Source organism: Lonchura striata, chromosome Z (genome assembly GCF_050655825.1).
Source record: "Lonchura striata isolate lonStrDom1 chromosome Z, ASM5065582v1, whole genome shotgun sequence".
NCBI classification, from domain to species: Eukaryota; Metazoa; Chordata; class Aves; order Passeriformes; family Estrildidae; genus Lonchura; species Lonchura striata.
In genome coordinates this window covers 50243201-50259683 of record NC_140740.1, presented here as the reverse complement: position 1 = coordinate 50259683, position 16483 = coordinate 50243201, and the positions used below count along the sequence as shown (strand labels likewise).

At 35.4% G+C, this 16483-nt stretch overlaps 1 protein-coding gene across 2 annotated transcripts in view; it reads right to left on the bottom strand.

Moving 5' to 3' along the window:
- WDR70 (WD repeat domain 70) overlaps window positions 1–16483 on the bottom strand; it is a 127006-nt gene that overhangs the window by 26232 nt on the left and 84291 nt on the right. For both annotated transcript variants that reach the window (XM_021551628.4, XM_021551634.4), the window contains 3 exons: window positions 8235–8334; window positions 2196–2280; window positions 1032–1170 (listed from right to left, as the gene is read on the bottom strand). In XM_021551628.4, coding sequence (XP_021407303.3) covers window positions 1032–1170; window positions 2196–2280; window positions 8235–8334 — 324 coding nt within the window. The remainder of the gene's footprint in view (window positions 1–1031; window positions 1171–2195; window positions 2281–8234; window positions 8335–16483) is intronic.

Below are 16483 nucleotides of genomic sequence, written 5' to 3'. Positions count from 1 at the left end.
CTAGGAAAAAACATGTGTATTCCTCTTTGGTAAGAATTCAGCATTTTTAATTTCCAAGACAGCTACACCGAAATTATAGATATAAGAAATCCATCTGTAAGCAGATTTCACCTTGGAATGGACTAATGGAGAAAGCAGGATTTAAAAAGAAAAGAAAATACAAAGGTGGTGGTGTATAAACTACATCCAGCAGAAAGAGATTTGGTCTGCTGTGCTAGGAAAGCCTGTTGTGCTCACTTTAAAAAAGTTCAGAAGGAGAAAATGGTATCCTAAAACAAAGTGACAAAATTGCTAACCTGAAATACTCCAACAACTAAAGGGACATAAGCATACACTGCCATACTTATCAGCGGCACTTCTGTTGTAATTTCACCCACTCCTATAGTGTATTATCACCTGTAAGTTTACTGTTATATCACAAAAGTAAAAGGACCTTTTAATCTATGGTAATGAATTCTTCCTTTCTTGTACAAAGAAATAGGTGGTCAGCTCAAGCCATGTATAGACCCTTCTGTATTACAGGTTCACAGCTTCAGGTTTTTATAGTAACTGGTGAGAATGGTGTTTATTGATGGATTTCTTAATGATGCCTTCTTTTTGCCACAAATTGCTGCATTTAGACTAGCTAGAAACATTCTAGAGTAACCACTAATCTGGTCTCATGGACAAAAAGGAGTTTTGTCACAATAAGGCATTTCATCATGATAACTAGTGAAGTAAGCAATATAAATATCTATGTATTTTAGGATTTGTGAATCACTTCACAGATCTAGAAGGATTCACAGAAATCCTTGAGAAATCTAATGCTAACACCAGAGCAGGGAAGCTCTATTGCTTAAACACCTTGTCCTAGGAATTTTTTTTTTTTATTTAATTGAAACAATTATTCAGGTTACTGTAGCCCTATCGCTTACTCATGGAGTAGAAAAATCACAGAAGTGTTAGTAGGTAATGATCTGCATAAGGGACAATAAGCATATGAACATGCTTTCATTCATATTTTGAAGAGATGATTAAACTAAAATACATACCGCATCTGTAACTTCTATCTCATACAGCTTCTGGAAGCTCTCACGATCAAAGAAAAACAGCTTCCCACTGCCACCACCTTTCTTAACAGAAGTGCCTGTGACAAGGATCTTATCATCTGGACTGAAACAACAATCTGTTCTGTTGAAGAAAACAAAGCATCTTACTGGGCAGATAAATAATTAACATATCAAAAACTTAGATATAAATTCCACTCATTAAAACAATCTTTTCTATCTGTTAGTTCTCTCCAGACAAAGCTTGAAAAATTATTTTGTTAGCTGTCATCTATTGCTGTAGTTATCAATTAGAGTTATCAGTTACAATTGTTACTACAGTTGTGTACAAGATGCGCAAAACTGGCAGATTCAATAAAAATTCTCCTCCCAGCAAAATTCTCCTCCACTCAAAAGTCTTGCAATCTTTTCAATAGAAGAAACAAAAGAAAAAAAGTACTTGAAAATCTGGCTGTCATCATTAAGTAAAAAAATGTACTAATCATGAAATCTGGTTTTGCTGATGATACATTCTTCAGTGATGCAAGGTGATGTGTTTATACATTGGCCAAAAAAGTTTTTCTGTTTATTTCTCCTTTGTGTTACAAATTGCTGCTAAGATTGGGCTCTCCATGACTTGCCTTTCTAAGATCTTGTTTCAAAATTACAAATTGTCCTTAGGGGATTTGGCTGTATTACAACTATAGAAATGAAGCTCAGACCAATAAAAATATTGCAAACAATACTTAGCACTATGCAGTAAAATAAAATCAGCACTTCTGACACTGTAACCTGAATTCATATTACGTACCTTCATGTTATGTCTACTTTTTCATTCAGATCTTTTTAAATTAATTATAGACTAAATAAGAATAAGGTTTACATCTATATCTCATTACACACATATGGGCCTCCTCTTGAAATGTTACTAATCTAATTAGACTTAAGACATATGAGACTGAAATATCACAAAAATAAGATCTTTTAAAGCAACATGAATCCCTAAAATAAAAAAATCCTAGAATTGCCACTGCACAGTTCTCCTTGGGCAGTCCTCTCTGCACAATTGTGGATCTAGTGACAGCTGAGGATAAGAACTCCAGCAGAACCCTTGCCCACTCAGCAAAAATACTGCTATTTCTGCTAGTTGGAATAAATTAGAATACTTACATTGGAAAGAAGCTGGGCAGTCCATCTGCTGAATTAAGGGGTTTTTTAAATTGCCTAATATCCCATAGCTTTAAAGTATCATCTCCTATGAAACAGAAGAGACAAAGGTTAGCAATAAAGAATTCAAGTCAAGAACCTACACACATCAGAAAATTTCACTCTTTAATTAAGAGAGAAGGGGAACAAAATTATATAGTAGAAGCATCCAAAATGGGAACAATTTGGAAGTTTTTCCTCAATAAGTGACTATGACAGTGCATGGTTAAGAAGCTCAATATGCTCCAGTAGACCAGAAACTTCTCTTCAATGGCTCAGCTCCATTGTGGTAATTCAATCCTATCAAGAACCACTACTCACGGTGGAATCAGATTCCTCAATCACTAATTTATTCTGTGTTTGTGAGCATTGATGTTTTGCTTCTAGGAGCAAATTTAACTTTCAGCATATCTAAAAAAATTAAAAATGTTGCCATGAATGGTCTAGATCAAAAACTAAACACGTTTTAGATGTGTGGCTTTTACCTGTCCTGAAAAAGCAATCAGGAAGAACATGAAAAGCACATAAAAGTCTTCCCTCTTGTTTAGCACACAAAAAACTGCTATCTCAGTATGCAGAAGAGGCCCTGGAATCAGTCAGAAATCCTCCAGGAAGGGAGTGATGGGAAGCAAGTGAAACCACACTTGCTGTAACGAAACCTTTTCACCACACTACCTTTAGCTATAAAAGCAAAAATCAAGGTCACAAAAAAAAAAAAGAGATCTGTAGCAATTTTCATCTGTATTTGATAAACATGGTGTGACTGCAGACCAGTAAATGTCAGGCTGTTTATCCCTTTTTGAAAAGTTATGACATATTAACAAAATGAGAACTGGGGTAAAAAGGAGATTAGTTAGTTATTCTCAGAGACATCTACGTCTCTGCTCTGACTGCCCTTCTGGAACATATATTTCCAGCATGAGATGAGCTACAGAATTTGAACTTTGAAGTACCTCACTCAAGCACCTAGACACGTCCGAGCATTTGGCAGCAGTGCCTCAGCACTTTCAAGGGTAAAAAGAAGGATATTTAAGAAACAATTCTCTTTAAAAATATCCAGACAAAAAGTTATAAAGTTTTTCTGACCTAGGAGACAAGATCTGCTTCCTTCCAAAGTACAAATCTTGCAGGGAAGTAATTTGGTTATCTGCAAGTATTTTGTGGATTCATAGCCTTTGAGCTCAAGAGCTCAAAGGAGGCCTTGGAAATAAAATGTTTTTAAAAGAAGTAACAAAAGAAATCAAGGCCGACAGTGCCCTTTACAGGGAAAGCAGTAATGTGTGGCCTCGTACATCATGTATGTTTATCTTAAAGACTAGGATAACTCCTTACTACAAAATATTTTTAAGAAGTAGACAACTTAAATAAATGATGTCTAGAGCAGAGTGTATTTCTGTTCATTGGAAAGCTAAAAAACAACAGGAAAGAAAAATGTTGAGTCCCCTGTTTTGGGAATATGTGTTTTCTTATTGTTTCCCAGTAGACTATATCCAAAGTACTTCAAAGCATTTAGTATTGTAAAATGAAGTCTCCCTTTTCCCTCCCAACCCAGCCACCCACCCCCCGCAAAAAAAAACCAAAAAAAAAAAAACCAAAAAAAAAAAAAAAAAAAAAAAAAACCAAAAAAAAAACTTATCGTCAAGATGCTGCATCTAAAGCACCAGCCCTTTACAAATGTATGAAAAGGACAACATTTGGCTACTTTGCAAGTCTCCTGGATAGGGACAGATCTACGGCTAGCAGCCAAGGCTGTTCTGTTCCTAGTGGAATGAGCCTTGACATGATCTTCAAGCTGTAGTCCTGCCAGGTTTTAGCAGGAGAAATGCAATCAGATATGTAGCTATAGCTCCTTTGCTAGCAAGAAAATGTAACAAGCTGGTTAAAAAAGTTTAGAAGACCCTAGTAGGACTCAAATTTATGGCTGATTTCAAGTCAACATTGTCTTAAACTGAAATAGTTTAGAAATAGAAGAGTAAGTATTTGGAGAGGGGAAAATGCTAGTAGAATGACTTGACTTGCTAATGCTGTAAAACTTTACCATCATTAAGAATTTGCTCCAATTCACTTTTCCTAATTAAAACTACTAGTGTGCAAATGCAAATTGGTTCCTAAATCTAATTTGCATTTTGAGTTGAAATCACTGTCACTAAGATCACAGAGTATTGCTTTTCCTCAGCACCAAGGATTTTTCCCAGTAGGATTCTTCTATCCATGCTTAGGAGGCAGCTTTAACAGAGCTGCAGCAGTAGTTATCTGTTTTTAATTACTTTACACGTGAACAAAAATAGTTATCCTTAAACAAAAGCATATAAACAGAAGTTGTGCAATTCAGTATGAATATTCAAAATAGTCTAGTCAGATAATTCAGTAGTTTTTCTTGATGTCAGACTTCTCCAAAACCCGGCAGGATTATTTAAAGCTTTTATAGCATTTTTAGTAGCATTTCAAACTCTATTTTTCACCATTTTAATAAGGATACCAATAAATAAGCTCAAGACTGACACAATCAGGTCAAGACACTGTTATGCCAATGGTACTGAGCACTGGATTTATCAAGAGGTAACAATTAGGTCCTAGAAAAACAGTCTTTGGTGAGCAAAGATAGGCATTTTTCAAATGCTCTTTAGTCAAAATAAGGCCGAAGCACTATAAAGATTTGATCTGATTTTTTTCTTTTCTTTTCAGAAGATACTGACCAGGAAGACAAGCACATGAATATGAGTAGGCCCAAAAAAGCAAAAGTGCTGCCAGGAATTCACAAAGCCTACAGTCAGCAGCACTCTGTTTAAAAAGAGCGAGTCCTCTGCTGAAAGCGAAACTTGATGACAGAAATTGTTCACAGAGATCAGTGAGGCAAAGAAACATAGGAAATGGGAATTTTAAAAAGTTACAGCTTTGGAAACACATAGCGTAAGAAGCTTACGAGAATATGTTTATCAACTCTGAGCCTTTTTATGAAGGCTTATACTACATATGCGAGAGACAGCTTACAGAACAAGGTGTAGGCTTCGGCATTCTGTACTGGTTCTACAGGAGGAGCTGCAACAACTTCACAACATCCTTTTGAGGTGTCAAAGATTGGGACCAAAGCCAAAGATCTCGTGAGGGAAGTCACAAATTGAGGAATCTATGCCTACATTTGGAACACTTCTCAGCATCACCTGCATCCATACCAGCCTGATCAAATACTTAAGCGCATCATCCACTCTAAACATATGGAATGAACATACAAACATATGGCTAGAAGACTTTCTTATCACCATTTCAGCTCCAAGTGTTGCACTTACCTGACTATGCCTATTAAAACTAGTAAATGTATTTCTGGCATGGTTAGAATAAACAGAAGTGTTCACCTTCTAAGAAATATTACTTGCTAAAACCCATCTGATTTTTGAAATGCCAATGTTTGGATTTACTATGAAAAGCAATATGTTATTACAGTACACAAAACAGTCACTATACATGCTACTGCATAACCCTTGAGCTTACATGTTTCTATGTTTTAAACCAATTTAAAAATGAAGAAAGAAATACAAGTAAAATGGGGGAAAAAAAGACCAACAAAAATATCAGGAGTCAAAAAATATTCAAAAAAATTTTACAGTAAGATCTCAAGTCCAATCCTAATTCTTATCTCTCCCCCGCTAAACAAAGAAAATGTTCCCCAAATACTGCCTTTCATTGTTTCAAGCATGCAGAAATATCACTTTCTTAAGTTTCTGTCAAGTTACTACCTAATATCCAACAAGAATAGCCCTGGAAACTTTCATAAGCAGCTCCTTAGGTTTTCATTTTCCCTTGTGCCTGCAGCTGAGCCATGCCTCATCTTCTCATATCCAACACAGATCTACATCAGATGCAGGAAAGTCCATCAGGCTTTCAATGAAAGTTCCCATGCCCCAAATACTATCCTCTCTTTGATCCTCAGCACTTGGCAGGTGTGTTAATCTATGAATGCTGGATCCACATCTGCTTTTGTTGGTACAGATCCAAAGCAATACTCATATTAAAGCACTAACCAAACAAGTCAAAATAAGATATGAATCCTCCTTACTTTCTAGCATAGTGCATACAGAGCTTTCTTTCCTCTTAATACACTAGACAAAGGTAGCACTTTTACCCACAATGAGTGGCCAAATTTCTGTGGAGTCTTACATTCTGCAAACAATCAATCAACATTTTATACAGCTTAGAGCAGAATGTGGAAGATAAAACCTGTGTAAATGAAAGTCTGTTTAACACGAAACAAAAACTGGAGACAGATGAGGAAGAGCAGGCAAGTAAAAGTGCCACATGCAATAAAAATAAGAAAAGGTCATTTATGTGGTCTACACTCATAAATGAGAAACAGAAGAGAATTTGAATAAATGGAGGTTTCAAGACAGCACTAGTAAATACCCCTCACTAAGTAATAGCCTTGTTTGCTGCTATATTTAAAAGCATACCAAGGTTTATCCCTAAATTTCCTAAAGAACATTTGTGTGAATTTTTTGTGGCAATCACCACTGGCAGACAGACACAGCATTTAACTTAGTGCAGAATGGAAAGACACACAGTTCACATATTTTCCAAGCAGGAGAAGGTCCACACATAATAAAAGTCTGGTTCAGTGAGGACAAAAAAGCTTTTTCAGTGAGCTTTTACCTGACCACTTACAACCCATTCATGAGTGGCGGCAGAACTCTGAACAGCAGCTTAACTCAGGACGCTGAACAGCAGTTATGAAACAACACAAGTGCCATTAGTGTCCAAATGCCTAGGGCCTTCGAGGATAAGACTACAAAGTCCTTACTCTGAAAGATGTGCTCTAGGAAACAACATCTGGAATCTTTGAAATGTGGCAAGACATACAAAGAATCAGTGAGGCCACACCCAATATCAGCTGCATTTCACTGTACTGACATACACCGGCCAGACACTCTACCCCCTTCAGGGACAGGGGCGCAGGGAGGACACAAAGAAAATGCAAGCTACTTGGCTAGGAAATCCATCCACTGATTCAGAGTTTTTTTTAATCTATGAATACCTATATCTGGTATTTTGTGTATGTTATCTCATTCTATGTACCAAACTGACCAGATGTTCTAAACATATGTTAGGCACAGCGTTAGCCAACATTAATTTATACTGCCTCTCCCTAGGCCTGTTTATTTGGCCTTGGGGCAATGCTAATGCATACACAGAGCTTCTGGTTACAGCTGTTTTCCATCCAGACAGCTTGGCTTGTACGCTTGCACCTGCCTGCAAAACACTGGGCAGACAAATCTCTGCACGAAAAGTTGTCTTCAACAGACACCATCCTACCCCAATAATGAAGTTAATGAGTCCTCAAATATATCTTTGCCTTCTCAAGTCTTATTCTGTTGTCTAAGATTCATTTACAAAAGTTTTATCTGAAGCTTACAACACAAGCCTGTTTTCCCAGTCCTGCGGACATTCCAAATTCTTTTGCCATTCAAGTACATTTTTGGAAGGTCAATTCCAGTCATCAACTTTTGATACTTTTTATACAGATTAGATAAAAATTCAAATTAGGACAGAAAATTACATTGCCTAAGAAAGTTGTATGAGGAATTAATACCTCCAGAGAAGAGCTAGTGTTATTGAGAGGCACTTATCTTCCACAGAAGAACTAAGCAACAAAACTGGACTTTTTTATTTTTAGTTAAGCTAATTATTTTCTTTCAGTGTATTATTACTGCTAGACAAGAACACAGATCAGAAACTGTGTAATATAATCAGCAAAGTTATCTTAAAATATTTCTTAACTGCTGTAAAATTCTCTATCAGGAACATGGTACTGAAATGTGTATCAAATTAAAGTAGTAAACTGTGAAATACTTCATATTTTAATCACTAGTATCTGATTTCACTACCTTATCTCCCTCCACCACATACAGTTAACTCAATTAACATGATCTATACGGTTTGTTTAATGAACCATTTCATTTCATTAAAAACGTCTTATATTTAACATGTCATTGGGTTCTTTCAATCACCTACCTCCTCGGCTGGCAAGGACAGTACCATCATAGGAAAATGTCAAACATGAAGTGTCAGTGCCTGAAGCATGGGCTTGTCTGCAGTGGAACTTTGTATGTACCTGTTTGCCAAACAAAAAAGACATTACAGAATAAATTACAATTATGAATCAAATAACAAATGAAACAAATGGGACAAGCATTACTTCATAGTGTTTTCTGTGCTCTGCTGCTTTCCTTATTCTAAACAGAAATCCTTGCATTTTTAGGAGGTACAGTAGCTAAGTATTTCCAACAGACTTTAAAAAAATGCTATATTTGTTTTAGAAGATGCTTTCATAACAAGAGCTTGAATGCAAAATTTGAATTCTTCATAGGTTTAATTATACAGTACAGATTTACATAGCATCAGTGCTCTTGGAAAACTCCCACTAGCACTGAACAAAGGTAGTTATGGCTTGTTTAAGATAAAAATACATTCCAAGACAGTTCTCAACACTCCCCTAAGTAGGCTTTTAGTTTCTCAAACTACCAAAATACAATGTACATACTTTTGAAAGGACAGAAAAGGACTGGAAAATTAACTTTTGCCAAATTTAATTTCTGACAGAATTCATGGCTTACATAATATAATAAAGTTCAGATATTGTGAGATTTGTGTTCCATTTAGGCACAGTAAATTTCAAGTATGGGAATGATGCATGTTTTATTTTAATTATTTCTATTTTGCTGATAATCCTAAAGAAAGGTTGAAATTGCCTTCAAGTTCACATTTTGTTGTTGTATGGAGATCACTTCTTATTTATTAAGTCATTATTTAGTAAAACACCTAAAAATACTATTAACAGGGAAGGAACCTCAAATTAAATTTAAATGGTCTTGTCAAATCAAGCTTTCCGACCTCCCAACCAAAAATAAGAGTCTCTGCTAAGATTTCAGGACAGGAAGTGGAAACACAGGAAGGGAAAAAGGGAAAAGACAGACACAGATAAAAACAAAATTGAGACAGGTGATTCCTTTTTTAATGCTTAGGCAAGAAAACTAATTCACATAGTTGTAAATTAGGCATTCAAGACTTAAAGGTTTCCAGTGCAACTGTATCTAATCTTCCTCTCTGTAAAATGAGGATTAAAACATAGAGGAGAAAATGGCAGATTAGTGACCTTGAAGTCCTTTATTTATGGTAGTGATGAGCAAAACAGAACTCACGCATATAAGCATATCTTTTCAGATGAGAGATTGAATAACATGCAGCAAAATCAGACCTAGAATTCCACCCTGAACAGTAAGAGCAGCTGCTTAGCAATCTTTATCCATACTGTGCATTAAAATAGATGCATTTCTACAGAATGTGATCGCAAAAGGAGAATGTAATCATGAAATGCGATCACGCAGACTGATTTAGGCTTGCACATAAATCCTTAGTAAATTTATCTTCTAATTTGTGACTATGCACCTTACTAAGGCTCTTTTAATGGGTCTTATTTTTTAAGTAAGAGACACAAACTAGTGAAGTAATTAATGTTGTTTATTCTTAAGAATAACTGTTCTAAATTTGGATCGAAAGCTAGAGAATATTTGTGTGATGATGTCAATAATTATTGCAAGCTTATTTTGATGTGCAGATTTGGCCAGTCATTCAGAGGAGTCACTCTGAGGCATTCCCTCCACAACTGACTTTGCAAGAAACAAAGGGGGACTTCAAATACCAACAACATGCTTCCTACAGTATTTGAACACAGAATGCAATGGCCTACACTTAGCCATAGTAATTGTTTTGAAATTACTGTCACCTCTACCCAATTATGCATACCCTGAAGTCTATGAACAGACTGGTTTACAACTGTTTGTCTTTGGTGGGAGTGTTTATTAATACTAAAAAACATATTTTGTGCATCCAATTGCATAAAATTTTCCAAGTATGTGTAAATATGTAAAGAATAAGATGTTAATTGGCTATCAGGAAATAAATTTTCTGTAGTATTTGTTAAACACTAACAAGCAATTAAAACAACGTATTTTTTGTCTAAGAAATACCATGGACACTTTCAAAAGCATCATAAATGGTTAATATTCATACTTTAAAAATAACAGATTACATTACGATATTCAGCTCATTCAAACAAATTAAAAAAACTTCATTTGGGCTCCACAACACTCCCATCCCTCCAGACAATGTCACACTGACATACATATATTAAAATACCATTTTTTTCACTCTGCTGCCCAACTTAATGTGAGGGGGTGAGGTTTTTTCCTTTCATTTCATCCTCCATCTAAAATTCTTTCCTCTTGCTTTGTGTTGGATCCAAATTAAAACACAGAAAGAGATCTGGGGTTCAATGAATGCCTTTTCTTTTATGCTTTATAAGTAAAAACCCTAAACATCTATAGATAGATAGCAAATCACATAACAGTCCATAATTTCTATTATTTTCCTATGGTCAAATACACCAATTTTATTTAGCATTTATTTGTGAATCCATCAATACCTAAACCGTATCTTTTAGGAATTAAAAATCTCATCTAAAATTGGCCACAAGTTGTGCCAGGAGAGGTTTAGTTTGTATATTAGAAAAAATTTCTTCCCTGAAAGAGTGGTCAAGCATTGCAACAGGCTTCCCAGAGAAGCAGTTGAGTCACTGTGCCTGGATGTATTTAAAAGACACGCCAATATGGCACTTGGGGATATGGTTTAGAGGTGGGCTTGTAAAGAGTGGGACTCAATGCTCTTAAGGGTCTTTTCCAACTGAAATTACTTTTTACATCGTGCACTATAGAACGTTCTGAATAAAGTACTTATATCCTGACCAGGTTTTGCACTTTTTTAAACTGTCCTATAGAGAAAGGAAAACAGCTGCATATAGATGTCGAAGACTGACACCATTTGCCCTTTAATGACAAAAATGAAACCGAACAAACAAATTTTGCCTAATTCTATCCAGCTTCGATACTTTAGGCTTTAATGTAAAACCAGGCTTGACTGAAAGGAATAGTACGGTTGCATCAGCAATTCTATGTCTTTAAAATAAATTTGCTCCATTTACCAGTAAAAAGATTGTTTTCCTAACTTTAAGATCAGCAAGCTTGCCCTCCATATATTATTCTGAAAAGGAATATAACCCTGAATCGTAGTACTAAATCAAATATTCTAAAATGACTGAAGGTTGAAAAGTTTTTACACATACTGGCAAACATTCATTGCAGTTTTCAAAGAAAATAATGGTTTTGGCCTCTGACCTCATAGTATTTTTAACAGATGTCTAATCTTGCTAACAAATCATTAGCAAAAAAAATTGTTATCAGAATATTTCTAGTTGGAAAGACATGAAACAACAGAACCAATGTAGGCAATTCAAAAATTTGATTCAAGAAGGGAAAGAAGAGCATTGAAACATAAGATAAAGATGTCAAGATAATTAGGGCAAAGTGTATCTACATATCTCCTTCTTACCCTTCTCCTTTTTCTGCAGAGGTGCCCGCTATTATGAAGTAATCGTCATGTGCCTTATAAAATTTGACAAGTTCATCAGTCCTTAACATTTTTTAAAGGTTTAGTTACTTCAGCAAATTCTGCAGTAAACCACTACATTCTGCAACTTATTTAAAGGCTTTCTAACAAATAACTCCACCAATGTAAGCACTTTCCTCCTAGCTTTGTATTAGCACGTATATTTTTGTTAAGCAATTACAGCTGACTGTACTTGTGTGCAAAATGAGATGACAGGCATAAAACATGAAGCACATGTGAGAAAGGACACAGTTGCATGTATTGAAAAAACCAAAAAATAACAGATAAATGTCAGGGTTTGCAATATTGCCAGAGTCCTCAGAGTGAACAAAAGCTAGAAGATAAAAGGAAACTAGAGAACAGATTGGGAAAGGGTGGGGGCAAAGGTACATGACTGGAGGAGCATCAGCAATGAGTACCCCTTGTACAAAAATTGGTATGGACTTAAGAGGACGCATACAGGAAGTGAAGACAACAGTGGCCACATGAATGGTTTACCACAAAATAATGACCTACAACAGAGCCACATGGCTACAGCCCTGCATCCCACAACTGCTCTCCTGCTCCAAAACACTCCATAAAATTTGTTCTAGGAAAAAGACAGACCTACTCAATTTGTTCACCTCAAAAATCCAAGCTACATCCATGAGAAAAATAGCAATATGTCTAACTGATGGAATTTTTCAACTTCCCACATTGTTTGTGGGATACAATATTTCACAGTAAGCCGACACTTTCCCAAGATTACAATGCTTCTCACATTCTGCCTCCTCCCCCCACTTTTCTTTTAACAAAATATTGAATGTCCCAGCCAAGACATTCTTCTTTCTTATTTTTTTCTATCTTCTACTTTTTTTTTAAGCAAAGGCAGTAAATTAAGGCAGGCCTTGGGGAAAGTGAAACCTACAAAGATGGCTATATCAACCTTTCTCTGTTCTACAGATGTATAGCAAAATACACTTATTTATTAGTGTGAACACAGACAACCATACAACTACAATCACAATTTATGTTGGTTTCAAACCAGAGGCAGAAGGGCAGGACAGCTCAGCAGAGATGCCTGACAAGAAAGTCCCAGACCATGTACAGCTAGTTGAGTTTTAAATGAGTTTTTTCACCTAAGATACTTACAGCAAAATAAAACAGTTGTAATTTTTAACAAATATAAGAGCCTTCCAAGATGACATATTATTACAGGCCAGGCTCAAGGTGATAAAAGTATCAGTTACAAAGCTGCAAGATGAAAACAAGCAAACAAAGCAGAAATCTCCTTTTTAGTCACAACTGACCAAAGCTGTCTTGGGTCTTTGTTCAAAGTGATCCATCAGAAACAGACAACATCTCAGAGCTGTGATCACAGGTGACAAGGCAGGCAAGTTCCCAAGGCAGGAATTACACTCTCCAAATGTCTACTTCCCCATCCCCCCTTCAGCCACCTCTACTGAAAAGAAGTGTTATCTCCTTTGCTCTCAGTCACAATCAACAAAAGAAATCTAAGTGTACTTTCTGGGTTTAGTGTACCAATTAAAAATTGTCAGGTCTACATATGTCAATTGAATCCAGAAATTTCTCAATATTTTCCCTGAGCAGGCTGTATCAGATGCTTTCCTTAAGTCTCTATAAATATGATCCCAGGGCTTTCAACTTATGTGACTGCCCTTCAATAGCACTTTCCGTGTTGTAGAAATGGATGCTGTTTCAGTAATGAGCACACTGACTCAAAACAAGATTAACTTGTGAAATCTGAGGTTTTAGTGTTTACATGATTACACTCTTGCATGATTTCCTCTTCTCTGTGACTTTCTTACCCAGTGACATCTACATGTATAATCAGCAGATCTGAAATACTTCTTTTCTCTCAATCTTAATTAATCAATTATGAATACAGTAGCCTAACCTTGACACAATCAGGACATCTGAGTTACAATTGTATTTAACTGTCCTGTGTAGCCATTATATTCTCATCTGTTGCAACTAAGTCCTTTTATCTGCTTGACAAGTCTTGAGAATTTCTCTCACACTCAGCAGTGGTTCAACACCCCTTCAATAATCTCTCACATGTATTTCATTGGGAAGCATACCTAGTTATTTGCCCTTACTGAACCCATAAAAGACTCGGCTCTATTTTTTTTTTCTTTTCAAATAATCTGTAGCTTTTCTTGAGTTGCAATGAAAAACTTGGGTAACTGGGAGAATTAAAAAAAGGTCTACATTTAATTTTTAAAGTTTATGGAATTTTCAATGCATCATGCATTATATTAAGCAATTGTGAATGAAAATAAAAACGCAAGTGTGAAATACTTAGTCAGAATATGCTTGGAAGTTATGATAAAGAGTAGTCTAAGAAGAAAAGTCATACAGTGGTGTAGCCAGGCAAGATGAAATATTATTTAATGTTTTGTTAATTTTAATTGATACAAAATCTTGATTTCTATTTTAAAAAATCTAAAACATTTATGCAGAAGGCAATGAGGAAAGCCACCTGATACTTCTGACTACACATTTAGGGTTTAGGCAAAACAAGGAAGCAAGCAGGTCAGCCTGTCCTAGAGATATCTCTGATCCTTTGTAGAGTGATGAGAAAGTCCCTCCTATCTGCCCATGCTTCATTCACCAGGAAGAACATTCAACTTGTAAGAATATTGCTGACCACAGAAACAATTTCATCTTGTTTATGCTTATTCATCAAGAAATATTTCAGAAAAACATTTTAGCAAGATAGCTTCTTAACAGCATTGCTAAACACTTGCCTAAAGGTTTGAAAATTAAACCCCAGCTGAATGTTTGGCTGCACGGTCAAACTTTGCATTTGAGAAAATAACCTATCTTGGTCACAAAAATGATACATATTACTAATAAAAATAACTTTTGGAAACTATTCAGTTGGCTCCCTTTGGAGGTTTTTTACACTACATGAGAAAAACACACAAGGATGTAAAAGCAACTTTCTTCTGTATCTTTTCATAACTCATCCAATCCACCTCATGTTATCCTAACAAATTTACATTTTTCCTCCTTTGTACTATCATAAATACGGCTTTTGTAAACAAAAAAAAGCACCCACTCCTCCTTTTGGCTCTCTAGAAGTTAAATTGATCATTCAACTTGCCCAGCTGTTGAAGGTTTCCTCGCCTTCCAGAAAACAATCAAATGTTATCAATGTTATTATGCAAAAATCTCATTAAAGATTCAGCTAAGATATACTCGAACTCCACTGCAAGTCCACAGATTTCTTCAAACTCATCCATGCCAACCCTGGATGTTTCATATCATTTAAAAGCAGCTTTTGGCCTACTGACAATAAAAAAAAAATTAAACAGAAAAAAAAATATAAAGAAGCTACTAAGTTGTCTTCAAAAAGCAACTATGACAGACTTATTCTCAGCTTATTCCCAAATATTCAATAAAATGTCTCATATTCTTTCAGTGTCCCCAAAGCTTAAACCACTTCTTTAGTCTAACAGAGGCACAGCGTAAATAGAGTGAAATATAACTGGAAATACACAAAAATCTACATAAAGTCAACATTCCTGGTTCAGCAATCCTTGAGCCAAAATGGTGTAATTTGCAGCAAGTTATCAAAGATGGCTGTATAATAAATCTATTTACTTAACAGAAATAGTAGCCAGCACACATATATTCTAAGAGGATGGATGTATTTATCTAAGAAATGAAAGCATTTTCATTAAACTTCTTGTAACATACCAAGCTATTCTTTCTTCTACATTCTTTGATTTTTTTTCTGATAAAAGTGCACTGTAACCATCATGCCATACTATCTCTCTGCATGTAATTTGAAAATAAATAATTTTTTTAAACTATGGATTTGGTTTTATTCATTCAGATGGGACAATGAAGATGGAACTATGCCTCAATTAAAGGGGTAAGTGATATTCTTCCTCATGCAAGTCAGTGATAAACTGAGCATTCTCAAGTAAACTTCATTTTCTTTACATGCAATATTCTTATCTCAATTCCGTGGTTCCTTCTTTGATGTTGCTTTTTTCTCACAATGGTTTTATATATTTGACTAGCTAAACAAGCAAGCAAATAAAACCCCCATAGATGCAAGCAAAAAACTGGCAAAGCAGGAAAAAAATTTCAGAAATTGCTTATGGTGGTTTACACTAACAGAACAGTGTTCTAAACTAGCTTTCAGAGCAGCAATCAAGTAACTAAGCACTGCCTAGAGTGAAAAAACTTGTAATACCTTTTGGAGAAAAAGCTGCTTGCTACTCTACAGTGCAATTTCTGATTAAATTTCAAACATGGGTCACTTTTAAAATTATCTTTCTTTTTAACAGACATTTAAAAAAGTTACTATTTTAAGTATGAGAAGAAAGATTTTCTTTTTGTTTGCAATTAATATCTTTGAATCAATTAATCTTTTCTGTCTCATGTAATATAAATGAGATTATTATAAAAGGTATAGAAATATAAAAATGTCAAAACTGATATCCAAGAGTCCTTCAAACAGGCTGCAGTATTTCCACAAAAATTTGTCTCTGAGGATTGAGAATTGTTACATAATTTTTCATTCTGCAAGTAGGTTTCTCTGCTACCATTAATGTTTGCTATTGCTTCAAACCCCTCTTTCATGTAGGATATGGGAAGTTATGAGGTTGAGATGCTGTGGGAGGAGACCACTGTATAAGAAACTACACCCCTTTTTCTGCCTGTTAAGTTGCTGTCAGTCCCTGTTCTAGAAAGTTCATCGTTCTGTGTTTGTTCATAGTTCCCTGAAAACTGTTATCCACCCC